Source organism: Neospora caninum, chromosome VIIb (genome assembly GCF_000208865.1).
Source record: "Neospora caninum Liverpool complete genome, chromosome VIIb".
Lineage (NCBI taxonomy): Eukaryota > Apicomplexa > Conoidasida > Eucoccidiorida > Sarcocystidae > Neospora > Neospora caninum.
The window spans coordinates 2,920,023-2,940,188 of NC_018394.1; the positions used below are offsets into that span (position 1 = coordinate 2,920,023).

At 53.8% G+C, this 20,166-nt stretch overlaps 4 protein-coding genes across 4 annotated transcripts; 3 read left to right on the top strand and 1 right to left on the bottom strand.

Annotated features, from left to right (window-relative positions):
- Positions 1–1,364: 1,364 nt before the first annotated feature.
- NCLIV_027530 (putative lectin-domain protein) lies at positions 1,365–5,467 on the top strand (the record flags this gene model as incomplete). The annotated part of the gene is made up of 5 exons (XM_003882947.1): positions 1,365–1,986; positions 2,304–2,827; positions 3,441–3,862; positions 4,157–4,452; positions 5,280–5,467. The coding sequence occupies 5 exons, from the start codon at positions 1,365–1,367 to the stop codon at positions 5,465–5,467; spliced, it is 2,052 nt and encodes a 683-aa protein (XP_003882996.1).
- A 2,173-nt stretch (positions 5,468–7,640) lies between these two features.
- NCLIV_0275 (peptidyl-prolyl cis-trans isomerase NIMA-interacting 1) lies at positions 7,641–8,821 on the bottom strand (the record flags this gene model as incomplete). Its single annotated transcript, XM_003882948.1, has 2 exons — positions 7,641–7,968; positions 8,475–8,821. The coding sequence occupies 2 exons, from the start codon at positions 8,819–8,821 to the stop codon at positions 7,641–7,643; spliced, it is 675 nt and encodes a 224-aa protein (XP_003882997.1).
- A 1,432-nt stretch (positions 8,822–10,253) lies between these two features.
- Positions 10,254–12,748, top strand: NCLIV_027550 (conserved hypothetical protein; the record flags this gene model as incomplete). The annotated part of the gene is made up of 5 exons (XM_003882949.1): positions 10,254–10,456; positions 10,849–10,946; positions 11,592–11,751; positions 11,889–12,053; positions 12,541–12,748. Coding segments are annotated over 5 exons (834 nt in total), but the record flags the coding sequence as incomplete, so codon positions are not given.
- A 2,605-nt stretch (positions 12,749–15,353) lies between these two features.
- Positions 15,354–19,913, top strand: NCLIV_027560 (conserved hypothetical protein; the record flags this gene model as incomplete). The annotated part of the gene is made up of 4 exons (XM_003882950.1): positions 15,354–15,428; positions 16,101–18,609; positions 19,308–19,474; positions 19,908–19,913. The coding sequence occupies 4 exons, from the start codon at positions 15,354–15,356 to the stop codon at positions 19,911–19,913; spliced, it is 2,757 nt and encodes a 918-aa protein (XP_003882999.1).
- Between the last annotated feature and the right edge of the window lie 253 nt (positions 19,914–20,166).

Sequence of the window (20,166 nt, forward strand, 5' to 3'; positions counted from 1 at the left end):
GGCACTGCTGCCGAAAGAAAGCGAACTTGGCCGAATTCTATCATACGTGGCATGTCATCTGTTTCGTGTTCTTTTCGTCTCTCTCGCGATTTCACTTCTCTCGGTTTTTTGCGGTTCGTTTGGCGTTTTGCGCGCGTCAAATTCGTGATTTGTGCTGTCTTTCCTCGCGACGCTTAAACCACACGAGGGATGTGGAGGCCTTCTCGTCGGTATAAACCAAGTTTTGTGGGTGGAAGTCATCTTTTGGCGCAGCGTGACTCTCTTTGTCAGTCTCGGGGGCGAGCCGGCGAAAGAGCCGGCGTCACGGCTTGGCAAACGCCAAAAATACACAGCTTTCCCCGGTTTCTTTTCTGACCCTCCTCGCCATGCACGCGTGAAGCCAAAAAGGCAACTGGGAGAGGAAAGGAGTTTTTGTGAGTTTTTTGAGGGAGACAACGGAGGAAAACGTGTCGGGCGCAGTGCTATCCGCGCAAACTTCCGACTTTTCTGTTCCTGTCTCGGGAGAGCCGCCACGTTCTCTCCTCGCCAACCCGCTTTTCCTCCTTGCAGTAGGCAGGTGAAAAGGCGCTTTCTTGCTGGTGTATCGCTCTAGGTTTCTCTGATCTCTTGTCACGGACTCTCGCGGTCTTCTTGCTGCGTCCTGCCGTAGACCCGTTTCTCTTCCTTGTTCTCTCTCTTATTCTCTCCGTCTTATGCTGTCCCTCTCTTTCTTTCTCTTATTCTCTCTCTTATTCTCTCTCAGGTTCTCCCTGTAGTTCTCCCTCTAGTTCTCTCTCTTGTTCTCCCTCTAGTTCTCTCTCTTGTTCTCTCTCTTGTTCTCTCCCGTTCTCTCGCGCGTTATATCTCGTATTCTATCTCTAAGTCGTTGCCTTGATCTGCGCGGGTTGAAGACGAGAACAACCACACCGCCTGGAGGAAGACGCGTCGCTGGAGATCAACGCAGAAGCAGCGACGAAAGAGGGAGAGACAGGTTCAGTTCATCGCCTTCGATACGGGCGTCCAGTTTGGTTTTCTCGTTGTTAAAAGGGGTTTTTCCTGCTACGGCAGACAACTTCTCGTGTGCACCCTTTGACGGCAAGGGCGAGGGCGAGAGAACGGCCTGCTGGTTTGAGCGAGAACGAGGGACAGACGCAAAACGACCTTGGGGAACGGACGAGAAATTGGGAAGCTGCACGGGGTCATCTCCGTGTCGCGCGTCCACGCAACTTCCTCCACGGCGGACTCTGTTGGATTCCGGGTGTTTGTCTCTCCTATTCCCGCTACAATCCCCTCTTTCTCCTGTGTTTCCGTTCTGTTCCCTCTTTTTGCGGTTGGCTTTTCTCTTCCTTCTCGCCGCCTGGTCTCCTTGCACGTGCAACCCCACAATGGCTCTGGCGCATTCCGCCCGCACCCGGCTCGCGGCCGTCTCCGCTGCTCAGCTCGCACTCTCTCTTCTTCTCCTTTCCCCTCTTTCTCTCCTTTTCCTCTCGTCTGTAACGGCCGCGCAGCCCCCTGCGTACCAGGCAGAGTACAACGCGGGCTACCAAGCGCCTCCTCCCCCTACTTCTCCCCCGCCTCCTGGAGAAACGCAGGGATACACGCCTCCGAGTGGTCAGGCGAATTATGGCCAGGCTCCGCAGCCGCCTGTTCAGAACTACGCCGCTCCAGATTACGCTGCTCAGGGGATGTATGGGAGGCCCGACGGACGAACAGCTGGGGGAACTCCGCCGTACTCGCCTCCGCCCCAGGCTGGCTCCTCTCTGCCCTACGCTGCTTCCTATGCGCCCGCAGCTCAGGCGTTTTCGGGCGACGGCGTCCCGTTTCCGCCGCGAAAGGCCTTCGTCGAGGGCGCGCCTCACGTGGCTCCGCCTCCCGTCGTCCCAGGCGGAGACAGTGGGGCGAGCAGACGAAAGGAGACAGGCAGGCCATTGTGGCAAGAGACAGTCGGCTCGGTCGAACTCCCCAGACACTCCTGGGCTGCGCCGCTTGACTTTGAAAGCATCCAGGGTAAGATTTACTTGTTGAGGAGGCATCGGAGGTAGTGGTAGAGGGGGTGGAGCCAAGAAGCACAGCAGTGCGAGTGGGGCTCTCGCCGACTGTAGCGACTTCTGGGCGTGTGCGCTTTCCCACTTGGAGACGCCTGTCTCTGCTCTGTCGCCACTCTTCGTCTTCAAACCTTTCCGCAACTTTCGGGTTTCGCACCTGTTTTTTCGCTTCCTTCCCTCGCTTTCCGACAAAAACTCAAGTCCTTTGCTAGCGGACGTGTGCGACCGGGATCTCCCACTGTTCACGCCTTTCCACTGTTCACCCTTTTCTCCCTACAGGCGACTGGGACATCGCCATGGCGACGGTCCCGGCGGAGAGATACCTCGTTCTCACGCCTGCGGTCGCGAATCGCACGGGGCAATTCTGGCACAGACAGCCGCTGAAGACAACCAACTTTGAAGTTCAGTTCGGGTTCGGCGTGTACGGCGACGACAAGGCGTACGTCGACTTTGCGAAGGCGAACGCGCGGAGACAAACGGCTCAGAGCCCGCAAGACGCCGCAGGGAGCTCCGCGGGCCCTGTCTTGATTGGGAAACCCGAGGGTTTTGCTTTCTGGTACGTCTACGACGAATACGCAAAGGTGTTTCCCAAGTCGCCCGAGGAAGAGAAGGACTGGACACTCATGGGCTACAAAAACAGGCCGAGAGGGCTCGGCGTCTTCTTCAAAATGTTCGACCGCTACGGCCAACTCCGACCCTCCATCTCGGTCTTCTACAACGAGCACGGCACCCGCGCCCTTGATCCCTTGCGAGAGATTCCGCTCCCCGCCGGGGTCTTCTACAGATACCGAAACCTCCCCGAGGTGCGTTCGTGGCCACGACAAGGCCAGAACCCGAGACACGAAGGCCTCAGACGAAGACGGATAGAGAGCTTAGAGAGCTAGATAGACAGAGACGGTTCGCGAGGTTGTGGGCTAGGGGGATTGGGGCGGAGCCGAGGGGAGCAGAACCATGTGGTGAAAAGGGGGCTTTTGTGGGGCGGAGAGAGGGTTAAAAAGCTCTGCAGGTCGTGGGCAGACTCGCACAGCGTGCACACAGATATGTACGCGCGTCTACCTGTGTCTCCATGAACGCGCGGATTTCCACGCATGCATGAGGAGCTGCAGGTGTTGGCATGTGGGGGCTACAATAACGAACGCGTTTTCAGAATCGTCCGGGGGGTGGGAGGTGTCTGGAGCGTCGGGCAGGCGAACGCATGCAGTGCACCTTCCCGTTTCTACTTCGGGCTCTGATTGGCTGCCTTCTTTTTCGAGACAGGAAGCATTGACTTGGGATCTCGTGGCCGCCGTGCTCTGTACGCCTGTTCTCTCTCTGCATGCCTCGTGTCGCTCTCGCGTTTGGGCCTCCTCGATCCTGTCTCGCCCCCGCGTTCTCCCTGCGCCAGTCCCCTGCTCCCGTTTTTTTCCTTTTTCGCAGCCTGCAGTCTTTAAACTCGCAGCGGGCCCTGCGGGAGTGGTAGGGGAGATTCGCACGAGCTCTCGAGGCCCGTGGCTTACGTGTTTCCACCTGAAGGACGTTCGCCTGAATCCCGGCGGCTTCATCGGCTTCACGGCTTACAACGGTCCGGAGGCTGCGTCTCTGTTGCCCACCGCGGGGCGCGACGAGAAGCCTGGCGGCGGCATTGCCGACCTCGTCGTGCTCTACTTTGTCAAACTCTGGAACTTGGACCTGAGCGTGCGCGGCGAAGACGACGCAGCGGTTGCGCAGGAACTTAGCGACGTTCCCGTCGACGACATGCTCAAGTTCCACTCTTTCCACAAAGACGACAAGGCGCTTGCCGACGCCCTCAAACAACTCACCAGAATGATGTACAAGCACATTGCGGAACAAACGCCGAGGTGCGCAGAGCGAACCACAGACGGGGAGACGAAGAGGGACACCGGGCGAAAGTCGCGAGTCTTTGTAGAGAAAGCGAGGCAAAAGGCGTCGAAAAGAGAGAGGGAAAAGGCGTCGAAAAGAGAGAGAGAAAAGGCGTCGAAAAGAGAGAGGGAAAAGGCGTCGAAAAGAGAGAGGGAAAAGGCGTCGAAAAGGGAGAGGGAAAAGGCGAGGATGTCAGATCGGAGCTCGAGGGGGCCCCGTTTTCGCTGCATTATATGGTGTGTCCTGCGTTCCCCTTTTTCTTGTCGTTTCAGGGAGCAAGCGATGCAGCGAACCATCAACTCTTTATTAGGGCAGGTGACTCGGCTATCGACAGAGCTGCGAGACATGAAGAAGGACATTCTCACTCATCTGCAGAAGGCGACTCCAGGGGCGGGGAGCAAGGTCGGCGGGTCTGGCGATGCCAAAGCAGGCGCAGGAACCGAACACGCCTTGCATACAGTGAGAACCGAGCTGCATGGCCTGAAGAATTTGCTGGCTCAGCACTCGCAGATCCACAGAGACTCTCTCCACACGCTCCAGCAGAAGGTCGAGGCTGCCAGAGCCACAGGTGAGGGGTACAGACCCGAACATTCCGGAACGAGAGCCGGAGAATGACGCGGGTTTCTTCTCGCATTTTCGGCAAGTCCCAAGAAATGGCCAGGATATGCGGGAGGAACCGCCACTGAGACGCTCCGTTCGAGGCGATGTTCTGTGCGAAGCTAAAAGAACTACCTCGGGCCTAAGGCCAGCAGAAGGGAGAAACGGGACGAGAAAACGGATCGGAACGAGACGAGAGAACGGATCGGAGCGGGACGCGTTGCAATGCGTCCAAAGTCGCCATTTCCGACCCTCGAAAAAAGAGCGGTTTCAAATCCTCGCAGACAGGAGTTGGCCTATGTCTCTGTTTTGGGCTGAGTGTTTGTGCGCGGGCCCATTCCTCTTCTAACGTGTTTATTTGTCGCTCTTCCTGTCGCCTACGTTGTCCATCTTTTTCTCTGCTTCGCGTCGCCTTGGCGATATGCCTCTCCCTCCCAGGCACTGTCTCTGTCTCCTCTCTCTTCACTTGTGTTGTTCTCTTTGCGCTGAGACCTCTTGTCTTCCGTCTTTTTCGGTTTGTGCCTCAGTTTTATTCTTGTGTGGGGGGGAAGAGGAGGGGGGTGGGGCAACATGCGCTTCTCAATCCCCTTCCGGTCTCGTACGCAATGTGCTTCTCGTGCTTTTGTGCCGCATGATCCACCTTTTCAGCTTTTGTTCTTTTCCCGTTCGTGTTCTCGGCGTTTTGCGCCTTTGTCGGTCTTTGCTTTCCCCCGTCGCTTTTCGAATTCTTTTCGCACTTCCCTCGGTGGCCTTACCTCGTTTTCATCTGCTGTTTCCATTCTGTCCCGTTCTGTGCAGGGTCGGCAGGCGCGGTCGCTCCAGAGCTACGGGAGTTGGCTAATCGGGCGCGAGAGCTGGAGGCCACGATTGCAGCAAAGGAGCACTTCTCGTTCTTTATGACTGTCGGGATGATTCTCGTTCTTCTCGCCTTTGCCGTCTTCGTTTGGAAACGCTTCCGAGACATGGAGAAGAAGCACTTGCTTTGAAAGCCGCATGTGTCGCTTTTCCTCGTTTTCCGGGCTCTGCAACGTCCTCCGCAACGCGCGGAATGTATATACACCTCGGGCTTGATCCTTTTCAAGGTGGGCATGCTGGCACGCCCCGCATGCATAGCCATATGTATGTATCTCTGTATGCGTGTGTATGTGCACTTTTTTTATATGGGCAGTGCTGAAGCGGTACACATGTGATTCTTGCACATGCCGTGTCAACAACGGCGTCGTCACGAGACGGCACCTGTGCGATCCGGGGGAAACAGTTCTCTTTTCAGGTGTACAGCCTGGTGGAGAAATTCGTGCCGGGGTATCTGTGTGTTCGGGGATGGCTGCGGTTTTCTTCACGGTTTCACACAGCGAAGTGGGATGGATACAACCAATTTTGAGTTCTTATATGTCCCGGTCTTGGCACCCAACATCAGCCTTGATGTTTTCTTCTTTCTGTGTGTCCAGACTAGACAGGCAATATGAACATAGTTGTGATGTGCGGGTAGACGTTTTTGTAACAGGGTGTGTTTGCATATATGTGCGGTTTTTTTAAACAGTGCAGTTTAGTCGCCATTGGGGGGAGCATTCGTCCACATTCGTGCGCCTATGGGCGCACTTTTCTGTGCGTTTTTCTCTAGGTACAAGAAGGCCATTAGGGGCCTGCACAGACCCGTATACATCAACGCTTCACAAGTATATGTGTGTTTATCCGCACGTGTTTGTATCCGTATGAACGTGTTTGGAAGTGCGTGGCCTCTCTCGTATTCGAAACTCGAGACACCGGGCACTGTCATGTGAACGGGACAGCGGCGAGAAATGTAGGGGGAAAGACTTGCAGAAAAGGCGGTTCGTAGATGCGGCCGAATCTTACTCTGACATGAGCAAACCCCGGCCCTTGTGGTTGCAAACGAAGAGCCGGCGACACAGTCAAAGGAAACTGACTCATATCTTGAGGAAACTGGACGCCCCAGGTAAAGAACAAAACAGATGATCAACGGTCCGCTGCTGAAATGGGAAGCATCCGTCGTACTGAGTCTAGATAAAGAGCACACGGAAACTCACGGCGAAGACCATGGCACCAAAGTACAAACAGGCCGTGGCAGTCGGTGGTTCGCCGCCCCGAACGTGGCCTGCGTATGTGTATGCGGACCTGCTTTTCTGCTGCCCACAAATGGCGAAGGCAATGAGGTAGGATATGTTGCCAGGAGTGCTCATATTTGTAGCATTGCTTGAGAGGCGCGTGCATACGTTGGCGAGAGAAAAGTGTTAGAAAAGAGTGGAGAGTGGGAATCCTCGACTGGTGGGGTGCGAAACGCGTAGCTTCGTGAGAAGACTATCCGCTTCAGTGTGCGAGAGTTCAACTGGAGTCTGTCGAACCCGTCCGCGGCAACTTCGTAGGATGTGTACCGGAAGCAAAATCGGTGAGACATTCACCTTCCCTGGGTGTTGCGCTACCACACTCCGGCCGTTCGAATTGTGCAACTTGCCGAAATGAGGGCGCATCCTCTCGGTCTAGGACACGTGGTCGGTTTCTTGTCAGTAATCATGTGACGCCATGATCAGATGCAACCAACTGAATGTGACTCCAGTTACGAGATACCGAGAACCAAGTTCTTTATGGTTGCCGTACACCACCACCCCACTGGACTGCTTAAGACAGCTAATAGTGTTGGATTTCAGTATCCTACCGGTCTTCACGTTTGCTTGGAAGCTGCGCCACGCTGTTCCGGATGGCTGGTTTCCAAAGTGCGGTGAAATTCTAATCCGTTAGCGACGCGCAGGTTGTTGGCAGGTTGGGTCTTCTCGTTCATGGCGGCAACGTCTCTCTGCGCCGGTGTGCACGTTACAGAAAAACAGCGATGGAAATAGGGTGTGGCGGGAGCGAAGGGAGAGGGTGATATGCTTGCGATTTGTCACGAATCCCTCTACACTACTTCCGCTTCACCGTCTGGAAAAAAGCTACAAACAAGTGCCGTTTCAGTCTCAGCGGGTAACTATTTCCCGGCACCGGTATGTTGTCCTCGAGGATGGTGCCAAGACAGTGTGTGATGTTTGTGCACGCTAGGCCGCCACGAAGCGTTCCGCCAAAGCTGTTTCCTCACCAGTTTTGGTGCAGTTTTTGAATACGACATGAGAACGGAGGTCTCTCGTCTTTTGAGACACAACACATCACTCACTACCGCTTCTTTCGTATGATGTCGAACGTAGAGTACTTTCGCTCTGTTATGGATTTCTTTTCGAGAACGTCCAGCTTGTCGATCCGGCTTTGGGGACTGCCTACATGCCGTAGCCAATGGAGCATCTTCTCAACTTGGCCACTTGGTCCTTCTGCCTCCCCCTTTACAGTGCCGCTCGGCATGTTCTGAACCCAACCTGTCAAGCCTAGGTGTTGCGCGTGTTCTTGAGTGTGGACTCGGAAGAAAACCCCCTGGACCCGACCATGGACCTCGAACATGACGGCCACGAGGTCTGCGCCTCCCCCGCCAGGAGCGCTCTCACCGCAGCTGGCCATTGAGAAAAAACAGAACAGGACGAGTGTGACGTTGTAGCTTCTACTGCACGTCAAACGCATGAGAGAGAAGACTGCGCCACGAGTAAACCGTTGCGCAAACAACCCGGCTGCGGCGCGTTGTTCGCCCTCTTCCCCGAAATGCCCCCAGCAACCCCACCACGCTCTCAAAAAAGCACACGCGTTTGCTACAGCCTCTCTCTATGGGTAAGGCCTGGTCGTCTCTTCCGCGTACGATTTGCTATCTCCTGGTGTGCTAATGAACTTGAAACCGTCGAGAGACGCCTCCGGTGGACGGCCTGTTTCCCCTAGAATAGAAGCGCTGGACTTGCTCAAGGGACACACTGTACCAAGAGTTTGTGCAGTTCATGAGCGTGAAACGGCCTAGATGCGAAGGAGCACTCTTCGCCCCAGTTAAAAAACCCAGCAGGCGAACCGTTCGTCCAAATGCAGCAGTGCAACCAAATGCGGTTTGCGTTCCGAGACGCCACACAGGGCTACGCAATTCTGTAGATGAGATGCAAGCCCGAGTCCGTATCAACGATATCGCTTATTTCCCCCACTTGAAGAGCGAACGAAGCGTCTTCGAAGGGCTTCTGCATCATTCCTCGGGTAAAGAACCCGAGATCACCTCCTTTTTGGAAGGAACCGCAGTCGCTGTACTGGTTCGCAAGCTGCGCAAAGTTTTCTTGACACACACTGGACTGCAGCGCAGAGAGATCCGCGTGAGCCTGTTCCTTCGACTTGGTCACAGCTTGGTTCGTCCGGCGGGAGATCGGGTTTCTCGACTGGTTGTGTTTTATAAGCAAGTGCAGGCAGCGCACTTGATCCGGTGCCGCAGCACGCATCGTGGCCGTGACAGGAAACAGGAACACTGGCGCAATTGGCGGCCGCTAAAAATCCTCACATGTGCAGAAAAAGGCAAAAGCTTATCCTTGGCTGCACCGGCAAGCAGAAACACCCCTTCTCCTGTGGGACCGTTCCTACGGCGAAACACAGCACACAGAGAAGCGGGGAAGAGGGTCGGGTCTGATGACGAGAACACCCTGCGGACCGGTCTTGCCCGGAGAGACGTTACTGTGGAACACACGTAGACTACAGTCCTCTTGGTTTACGCACACAGAATTCCCAAAGAGCGAAGACTGCGAAATTTTGAAAACGAACCAAAACTCTCCTCGAGAAAGCCGCTGAAAGCGACAAATCCCTGTTCGATCGTCGCCGAACCACCAGTGCGTCCCCTCTGGAAGGCGTGCTGGACTTTGTGAGCGTGCATGCAATCCGAGCTGGTTTCTTGCACTGGAAACGCTGTGCCAAACGGACTGAGCGATTTCGCGGTTCCGGCCCAGATGGTATTTCTTGTCGTTTCGTGAACCCTGAAGCAGCCAGCTTGGTTTTTTCATTTGGCGTGCTCTCTTCCCGCGTGTCCGTGTACCGGTACCCTCCAACAGAGTGCCTTGTAGCCGGTACGGCGACGCAACTCGCGCGATGAGTGGCAATGTCAGGATCCGGGCTGCTTCAGCCACGATCCGACCTCTTTCTTGATCAACTTCGTCCCGTTTAGGTATCTTCTATATGCTCTTTTGTGTATGGCGTGTTTTCGTGCGGCGTCGGGTGACAGGGCCGCTATCTTTTGACGTAAATATAGGATCTCGGGTGTTGAGCAGACTGCCTGGGGGGGGCTCCTAGACCGCTCTGCCGGCTCCGCCTCGCGTATGAAACTCGCTGGCGGAGCGTGCTGGCGTTCGCTTTTGAAACCGAGAAGAAGCCACTTACTTGGCACAATTCGCAGGATGAAAGTCGTCAGGAGGGTGGGTAGGGTCTACTCGGGAAGCGACAGAATGTTCGGAACAGCGACCGCCTGACCCCCGCGGGTGTCTGCAGGCCGCCGTCTACTTTCGAAAGTTCTTGTTTGTGTCCTTTGCCCTCGCTGACGTGTCGTTTTTTTCGAGGGGCCAGGCACAACGCGCGCTCCGCTGCTTTCCCTTGGACCGGAGGCCATGGAACGGAGAACGCTGCGTTATTCTCTTTTCTGCCCCTTTATCCGGAAGACCAAGGGCATTTCCCCTTATGACTAGTCCCCCTATCACGTGCAATGCGATTTATTTATATTTCGATATAGCCCCGCGTCGACATCGTTGCCTTGGCGCTTCGGTCCAGATCCAGCGCCAGTAGACTTCGGTGTATATCCAGTCACAGCTCCGTGTCACATAGTCTGTTTCGTTTGATTGCCTTCCTGGAGTGGATTCGAGCAGGTACTGTCTTGTCAATCAGTCGTGCAGAATGGCAGATGAAGCGTCTTCATCGCTTCAGGCAGCGGAGCCTCTTTCCCGTCAGCCAAACACTCTCGCACCTGGAGAGGCCGCGAGACGCGCGTGCTTCATTTGCCTCGAGGGAGTCAAGAGGAGTCGAAGGGACGGCCAGCTGACACGCGATCTCCTCCCCTGTTGTTCCCAGTGCTTCGCTGTCGTTCACCGCAAATGCTGGTAAGTCTCTCTTCAAACGCCGTAGTTCATGAAAAAACCAGTTCGAACCGCAGAGATTCTGCTGGGAGTGAGGAGATGAAGAAGCGACACCAAACAGCTCCTTTTCTCGAGCAACCAGTTCAACTGGATTCTCTTTGCACAACACCAGGCGTTGTTATCAACTTGTATTCTGTATACACACGCATATAGTAGCACGTGTGTAGTTAGAGATGGCGGTGTGTTTAAACGTGCATCTATATGTCCACATGTGTTGACAGGTACAGCCCACTGCACGCTCTGTGTTTCTTTTCGTCCTGACTTGGTTTCCGCTGGCTTTTACACTCTGATCGGTTGCAAACTTGGATCAGGCGTAGCGTTCATCTTGCCAGTTTCTGGGCGGCGCCTTGCCACAGGTCCATGTATCGCCGACGCCAGCAGCTGGCCGCTTTTCGTTCTCGGTTGTTGGGTCAAAGAACGCCGAATCCGAATCGGTGTTCCATCTGCAAGACAGGTGAGCTAGACCGCAAGCGTTTTCGTTCCGCAGGGAACTGCCGGGGGCGCAGCTATCTCCGCTGGAGGCTCTGCTGTCTCCTGTCGATTCCCCGCTCGTAGCCCGCGAGACACACCGTTTGCCGTACGAAACCCGTGGAACCTAGCATGACAGGAAATGCAATTTGCATGCAAATCAGGCAGCCTCCCATCCCTACGCACAGGATGGGTATGACGAAGGCGACCGGTTTTAGCAGTGGAGAAGCATGAGTCCTCGCTCTCCCCCGAGCACCGATCCCAGCAAGCTTCTCGACCGTGCAGCATCTGGTTGTGAACACGCGTGCATTCGTCTTCTCGAACCCTGCATACGTAGGTGTTAAACTTGTTGGGCAATGCGGCCTCGTTCAGGACTTCTTTTTGGTGCAGTGTCAAGGTGTACCCATGTTTTCCCCGGGGCGGCCTATTTCTTCCCGTCCTTCCGTCCTATTGCCGACGTGTCTCCTCTCTCGTTTCTTGCGCTGGGCGTGACCGGGGGCGCCTCTGGGCCAGGGGTGCGCGGGTAATGATGCCGGGGGGGAAGTCTCTTTCTTCCTTCTCGTGCCGTGCGTGACTTCGATTCGCCGGCCTCTGCGACTCGGCTCTTCAGGACGAGCGGGAGTGGAGGGGGATGAGAAGTTTCTGCACCAACGACAACACAGCAATGGATCGACTGGAAGCGGAGTGAATGGAACGACGTCAGCACTTCAGGAACAGCTGCTGGCCTCGCTAGGGCGGCTGCTGCAAGACGACGATGAGGATGCAGACGATCCTCCCCTCTGCTCGGGCGTGTGAGTTCGAACGAAAGAACCGGACGGTGGAGGCGTAAAGAATGCGGACTGAGAGTCTGTCGCTTCCTGTCGTGATGGCTCTTGCAGATAACGTCGCTTCACGCTGCTAATGTTTTGTGTCTTTCGCCGCGTCTCAGGTGCACGTGCATTAATACAGGCCTACTTCTTGGCGTTCTCCTACTCGACCTCATTCTCATCGCGACGACGTCTCTGTACCCTCTGGAAGTTCTGCTTCTCTCCCTTTTCATCGTGTACAATATCGTGACACTGCAGATTATCTGGCTGGCCGTGAAACAGAGAAGGTAAGCCGCGAGATTAAAGGCCTTCGCCCCCCTTCTACAATAGCGGGCGGTGGAATCAGAAATTCTCTTCGTTCAAAACCCCCCGGTCGCTGTCGAATTCGTTTGCCGCACAGTGCCTAGTGTCTCGAGATCAGACCGGTAGGTGTGGCGTCGGCATTTTTCGACGTTCCTCGACCCTGTACAGGAGTCGGATAGTCCGCGCTGTCTCCTGCGCGCGGAACTTTCAACCTGGATATGCGAGAAATTTACCCAGTGAGTGGCGTAGGCCTTGCTGTGCGTCGGCGTGGTTTTCGAGGGTCACCTTTTCGGAGACGGGCAAGATTTGAGGGATCCATTCTCTCAGGCGATCCCTCTGGCAGTGTCAGTTCACGGCACGGGCGTCAGGGTGTGCGCGGTGAATATTGTTTTCGATTTGCCTCTAAAGCCTGTCGAGAGATCCGCGCGTGTCACTGGCGCATACACTTTATTTCCGCGTCTTGTTTTCCAGGGACTCCGTGGGGCAACTTCTCGCTCCAGAATCCGAATCAAGTTCGAGGCAGTCGAGCGGAGACGATTCTGATCCTCCGGAGAGCCAGGATGGAAGAGGGAGTGGCGACCGCCCCCGCATTCCCGGAGGCGGAAGTTCACGCCGCAGCGAAGCGTTTGGGAACACAGACAGCTCTGGCAGTGGGTACTTTGACGTGCGAGAAATCAATGTCAGTGACGGGGAAGATTTGGAGACGGGGGGCAGAGACAGAGGCGTCTCTCGGTCGAGGCGTGTAGGCTTGTGGACAGCTGCGGAAAGCAGAGCCGCGTCCGCCTCGAGTCGCGTCATGAGTGGAGCGAGAGTCGTTTGGTGTTTCTTGACAAGAGGTGGAAATGCCTCGCCTGACGCTTCGCGAGGAGGCGGAACGGGCTTTGGAGATCCGGATGGGACTCCCAGGGAGGCGTTTCAGGTTGCCAGTGTAACGCGAACGCCCCTGCTTCTTCCTGGCGTCGAGCTGCAGCTTCTCCGTGAAAGTGGGCCGAACCCTCATCAGTCAGGGAGAGAAGAATTGCTTGCGTGAAGGGGGCCCAGAAGCTGTCGGAGGCGTCGTGGCCGCCAATAAGCGACACTGCTGGGCATCAAACCCTTGGTTTCTTGTTTATGGAAAGCCTTCTTCTATGCTTGAAGAATGGTAACACACTCTTTCATTCGCTTAAAGGACGGGACCACGAGATCAAAGTTCTTCGCTTGTGCACCCCAAATGTCGCTCTCTGATTGCTGAGCGACGTCACACACATCGGTGCAAATCGAGGGAGCATGCCAGTAACGTACTTCCGGCTTCTGTTCCGGGAGGGATACGCTGTCTCGACTTTCTTCTGCGAAGCACACTGAAACTTGGATCCAGTAAATAAAGACATTCTCGATCTAAACCAGTAGTCCAGCTCGTACTATATACGCCCCCAGAAAAAGCTTATAAATAATTCGGTCTCAGAGATTATCACTCCCAGTACGACGGTGCTGTTCCCAGCATATGAGTAGTAGTTTTCCCTCGCTGTTAATACGAGGTTGTGGGACTCGAGAGCAAAACCTGTTTGTTCAAGCGTTATCACACGTGAACTCTACATCGCTAGAGGGGAACGACCGCTTGAACTGCGTCAGGGCAAATCTGGCAACATGCGAGCCGAGAGTGACAGTCGCGTGTAAAACCTGAAGCAGGTGCGTGCGTGCTGCAGCGGCGGAATAATCGAAAACCCGACGAGATGAGGATCTAGTTCCCAGTTCGAAAAACTCTCAGCTCGTATGCCATGATGATTCAACACGGATCGGGATGCTCCCGTATTGATGCACCGTCTACAGAGTGCGGTGGTCGGCTTCGACGACACACCGAAATCTGCCTCATAGTTTTTTACACAACAGCAATAAAGGGTCCTGGGGATGCTCTTGCTGGGGCAAACATGGAGACAGAACACGACTTCTAAACTGTAGAGGTTTGTCAGTGCGTTGGATTCGATAGCCAAACCAAAATGCCGTGTCTACTGCTACCAGACCACCGATGGTACCGATCATGCGCAGCGACCCCACATAAGTACAGGATGCTACCTGAAATGTGTACTGAGGGGCAGCTGCAATCGATTTGCAGAGGCTTTTTTAGTCCCGACGAACTCGTCAAAGTTATTGACAATACTTAAAGTTCGCTTCCTTCACTTGGCACGTATGTTTCGCTTTCCCACATATCGACTGTACAGGGGGCAAACTCACTTTTGAGTAATATGGGCAACATTACGTTTACTATCAGAATGGGACTTGTGCCCGTGATACAGATATGTCGTATACGTGTGGAAACCCCAGGAGTGTTTTCGACACAAATGGGCCGAGTTGCCCATTCGTCTGCTGTTTTACTTTTTGCATCTCTCCCCTGACACGGCTCGTGGCGTGGTTCTCCTTGGCGTATTGTTGGGCGGCCTGGTAGGACTTTTTCGTATTCCTCCAGGATGACTAGCATCCGAGTTCGTCCATGTCAGGGAAGCTCATTTTTTTGTGGAACGGAGTCTGATGACTGACGTAGGTTGGATGTTGGCTCTCCACGATGACCTCGATCGAATTAGAGTCTCAAAGAGAACGTCAGAACAGTTCGTCTGCGTACTGTTTTGGTGGTTCCATCGAGGAAGAAGTCGGTGTGTGACTTCGCCCACATCTTTGAGATGTTTAGCGAGAAATCACTTTTCTGGTTTTCTCCGTCCTCGAAAGCATTACTTGTCGAAACAGTGTGTTCGAAAACATGCGTGTTTCGGCAAGCGGTTCCTTCCTCGTTTTCCTCTTCTCATGTAACAGCAGATGAACCGAAAACTGTTGTGTTTCGACAATTCCGAAACATTGGCTGATTTTGGAACAGAAATTCCGCGAATGTCACTACATGGTCGTTTGTCCCTCATCAAGTTGGTTGTTTTTGAGTCTCCACACCCCTGAATTGTACCGCTTGTGTCAGGGTTGTCCAACCCACTGTGTGAAGAAAGGAGCTCCCACTCATCTCTTCTCGTTCCTATAGAGCACGGACAACGCAGTTCAAGGGACAGCATTCGGTGCCTGTCTGTGGGTAGTCTGTAATACGCACAGAAACAGTTGAATCGTTTTTTCTGACGATTTTCGTACGCAGTCCGTCTGTGCTAGAGCATCGTCATCGGCCTCTGCCACTTATGGCTCCAGTGCGAAGGAGAGGCTTAGCCTCTCGTGCCCCCTGTGGAGGGGAAAACAGAGTCTCTGTTTTCATGAGCATTGGGATTATTCTCGTACTAGTGGCACAGTTCAATGGAGGGCAGACCGGCGTTGTGGGGGAAATGGAAGGGGTTCCTCCGGCGCGCCTCAGCGCCAACATGGAGGAACGCGCTCCAGGAAGCCCAGGAAGGAAACTGGTAAGCCTGAGGCGCCGCTTGCCTCTCAAAACTGTCAGCTTCCAACTATGCTCTTGACGTTGCAAAAAGCACAACTAGAGATTACCATGGCGTCCACATGTCAATAAGTATATGTATACATATACGTGAACGTAGGCTTCAAAAAGAAACAGACTCAAAAGCTAGAAACCAGCCATCATTTCATTGAGGGGAGGAGAGGCTGGAAAACCGTAGTTGAGTTCCTCGCTTTCAGATGCAACCTGATGCGAGAAAAATACGTGTGGCCTTGTGGCCTGACTAGGCAGCGTGCCGACACTGCGAGTCTGTGATAAGAACGATTGTTCTATTTTGTCAGTGTTTAATAATGTTTGGATGTATATGGTTCCAGTTTTCCTATAGAAAAACGGCTCGTGCGATTCTGCTTCACAGTAACTGATAAAAAGTTGTAACAAGGTAAACGCGGTTCCACGTGTAGAACGGTTCCCCATGCATCCTCAAAATACGCTTTGAAGGTTTCAATAATGTAACTTTGAAGAACTTGACTCTCTCTGGAAACCGTCGAAGTCCAAGATCAGGCTTGGCTTTTGGCTCGGCACTACCCAGTGCAGCCCCAAGGAAAGAGACAGTTTCCTAATGTGTGTGCCCTCTGAACAGCGAATCTCTGTGTGGCTGATGGCTTCTTATTGCTTACAGCTTGGGGCGGCTTCTCAAATTACGGCGACAACCATTGCAATGCATCCTTCCTCATCAGTGTTTGTGGATCTCATCACTCCAGACGCTTCCTACGTATGCAGCGCAGTGAGAGTTCTTCCTGCTTCAATTTCTTCCAGAAATCGGGAGCTCCCTGCAGTCTCGTCGCCCATCCCCTTGGCTGTGTCAAACGAGCGACGAATGCAGGGTTACGGTGCGGGAGGTTTGGCACGTGGGGATACAGATAAGACTGGAGGAGATCAGCAAGCTAGCGGAGCTCCCTTCTTTTACAATAACTACAACAATTACTACCCCGCTCAACCATTCGTGCCGTCCGCCAACGGTACTCCTGAGAATGCAGGCGTAGACGGGCCTCCTCTGCCAGCTCGACCGGAGCAGTATTTCAGCGCCTCAGTTTCCCCAGCGACTGCAGGAGAGATTCAAACACCATCGCAGATGCTTCAGCTTCAGGCTCCGTCTCCTGGACTGTACCTGCAGCCATCACCGCAACTGCCCAACGAAACGCAATATCGTACATCTGAACAATGGAACCCGAACGATCCTAGAACATGGCAGACGCCTCCTGGTACGACACTACCTCCACAAACGCCTTCTCTAAATCCCTCTCGTCCCGGTCCCGGGGGAGGGACTGTCAGGCATCCAATCACGTTGCCAGTGGGAACCACAGTAACAGCTCCGGTTACGATTCCCATCACTCTACCGATTACATCCCCGTCGTTGTCCCCTCTTACCATCGCCTTCCCTGTCTCCATCCCTGGAATGCCAGATTTCTCTCCTAACCCTTCCCATCCGCGTGACCCCTCTCCTCCTCCCACGTCGCCAGCTCCTGCCCCAATACCTCCCCCTTACTATCCGTATCCTCCTTATTATCCTCCGAGACCGCGTCCGAATCCACCTGACGGATACCCCGGGTACCCTCCATACTATCCTCGTCCACCCTCTCAACCGTTCCCTCCTCAAACGCCAAATCCATACCCGGCTCCTCCAAGTCCGCCGGTCACGAGGCCTCCGCCGTATCCTACCTACCCTGGTTATCCGGCTCCGCGACCACCGACCGCCCCGCAGCCCGTCAACCCCTACCCCCCGTATTATCCGCCTCCCTACGGCTCTTACCCTCCTTATTATCCTTACCCACCTCCACAGACGCCCGCTCCTTCGCCGCAACCTCCGTCTCCCCGTCCCCTGCCCGACGATGAAAATCCACCTCTTCCCTCTCCTGTTCCCGACCGTCCAACGCCTCCTCCGCGGCGCCCCGGACAAGGCGGCGGAAGCGGCTCTTCAGAGTCTCCCCCGGCTGTCCCGGGACCGCAGTTCGACGCCTACGCGCTGGCACCTGAACGGAAAGGGGAGCAAGGAGCAGGCGAGGCGATTCGTCGGCCGTCTGCGAATCCCGTTTCTACTCCCGAAATCGACGAAAATGGAGAACGTCATCCGGAGTCGTCTCGGCAGGATATCTTTCCTTTGCGAGCAAGGACAGCCGCAGAGGGCGAACGACCGGATATAGTCGTAGAAGGGGTTGTGAACGGCGGCAGCGGTTCAACAATCGAGGACCAAAACGCTTCGGTGTTCGAACAGGAAGGGTCTCAAGCACATCCAGAGACGTCTTCAGATTTCTTGGGAAAAATAGTACCCCTATCCCCACAGACAATGCCGGCGACCACCACTCCGACGGCGAAAGAGAACGGTTCAGCTGTTCTGTCAACGTCTGTGAGAGTCGAGGAGACTAACCCAGCTGCCACAATAAGCAAAGAAGGAATCAACATAAATGCTTCTGCCTTTGATCAACTGATGGCGGCGATCGTTGCCAAAATCGACAGCCGTGACCGATCTGAGCCCCTTTTTCTACCCTCAATCTGCCCTGCGTGTAAGGTGGACATTGTGACGTATGCGCCTATACAGATGCCAGACCCTGATGTAGAATCATTCGAGAAAGCAAGAGACCAACTTACTCATTTGCAGCGGCAGCGCGTTCCTCAAGGAGGGCAAGCAGCACGAGGGGGGAATGGACAAGAATATGAGAAAGAAGCCACAAAGGTGTCACCGACGGTAGAAGAGGAACCTACAGATGAGAATACAGAAGAAGGGGAAACTGTGACGCCTCCGCAATCCAATTCTGCTTCGAAAGCGGCAAAAGCAAACTCCGGAGAAGTGCAGGGCATTGCCGGAGATGTTCCTGTAGTGGTGCCCAGGATAACATCAGCTTTTCTTGAAGCTCTTCATGCAGCAGAAAGCAAGAAAACGCACGCTGCGGAAACTGCAACAAAACGGCAGGCGGCGGTTGTCACTCCCGAAGCTGCAGTTGAGACTGAAGATGATCTGAGCTATCTCTCCTCGCCTGTCAACAGAAGAAAACGGCCAAAGGGGTTCCGTGCTCTTTTTCACAAACACGACGGAACAGCGCCATACTCCATAAACAGAGGAGCAAGTACAGTCCAGGAAACCTACTTTTCCGAAAACATCCGCCTCAGTGCCACTCACCCGCGCAAAAGAGGTATCAACAAAACGAACCGGAAGCACAAGACAGGTTTTTAGCAGCAGTCAAATTGTGTTTCCACGGCAAACAGCGATCACCAGTTGCGGCAGAGTTCCCGCATTTCTGCAGTGCCTCCACGACGATCTGACAATGCTTCCTTAATCCGTCAATAGTCTTCATAATGCAAAGGAGCAATCACCAAATCGGGTTTGCGGTCCAGGAAACATATATGCTTAAGCATGGATATGCATGTAGACACCCAATGCCCGATGTACATTGTTACCGAAATCTGTGTTTTCTGAATATCCAAGGTTTCTCAATTGTGAATGTTCGTAGTGTCTCATTTTGGGAAGCGATCATTTTCGTGGTAGTTCGTTTCGACTCATGCGCGGGATCGCATGGAGCTAGAGCCTCCGTATTCCCACGCATACGCCGATACTAGCGAGGCCATTCAGTCTAAAGCAGACGGGAGTTCTTCCTTCGGTGGCCGATCACTTACCACGGGACATCCGGTTCCTGCGTCTCGCCGGAGGGAAACTCCCTGGTGTTGGCATTCAGCAAGGGGAATGAAGTTGACCACTTAAATGGATGGGATTTGTTCACACACACTAGTTCACGTTATGTCAGCGACGACGTGCAAGTGAGAAGCGATATGCACACACGGTATTCACAAACCGTGGGCGAGTTGTACTGCTTGACTCGCATGTGCTGTTCAGACGAGGTTACGCGGGGAACTGATAAAGTCATGGAGCCCTCTGTGTATCGGAGCAGACTTGACGCAGGAGAGGATGAAGGAGCATTCGTGGTCATGTTCGCTTGCTACCACCCAGATGACGAAAGCGTGGAGCCTCTCTTGATGGCAAACCTCGAAGTCCGGGTGTCGGTAAGTGATGCACAGATGTAACTTTCATATATTACTGGAAGAGAATTATCAATTTATGAACTCAATTTCAAAGTCCTGTCGCACTTAGTTTCCTCTATGCGCAATATATATATATATATATATGGTTGTATGTTTGTGGAATGCGTATGGAATTATGCAGTGTAAATATTTTGTGCAGTGGGTAGACAGTGAGATGGTCAAGGCATGTGGAGGCCGCCGCCGCGGGCTCCACTTCAGAAAAGGAAAGAAATGGTCATGCGAGAGTTCACACGCTTCGTTTAACACGTACCAAGGAAAGTCCGTACGTGTCAACTTCTTGAAACGAGTCGTCGTAGGACACCTTGCCTGATGGCCATATGCGTGATTTTAAAACTCTCTTCTATATGTGTGCAGCATGAGATGCCTCTCCCAGTACAATCATGAATTTTTTCAGCGGTAAAAGAAATCGCTTTATCTGACAGTCCAAAACTTCGCACGAGGGATCCCCTTTGGAATACGTTGCTTTTGTAAACAATCATCAAAGCCAAGTTCTTAGTGTCACCAGATGAGGTCTGTTCTAGATTCTGTCTGGTCGATTTTTTAATCTTTTTTAGTACCAGTTGTCTAAACTCGCGAGATACGTGAGCCGCTTCCGTACACCATTTTTGCTTGTCACTAGGATATCTTCTGCCTTTGGATGCTGTCGAAGACGT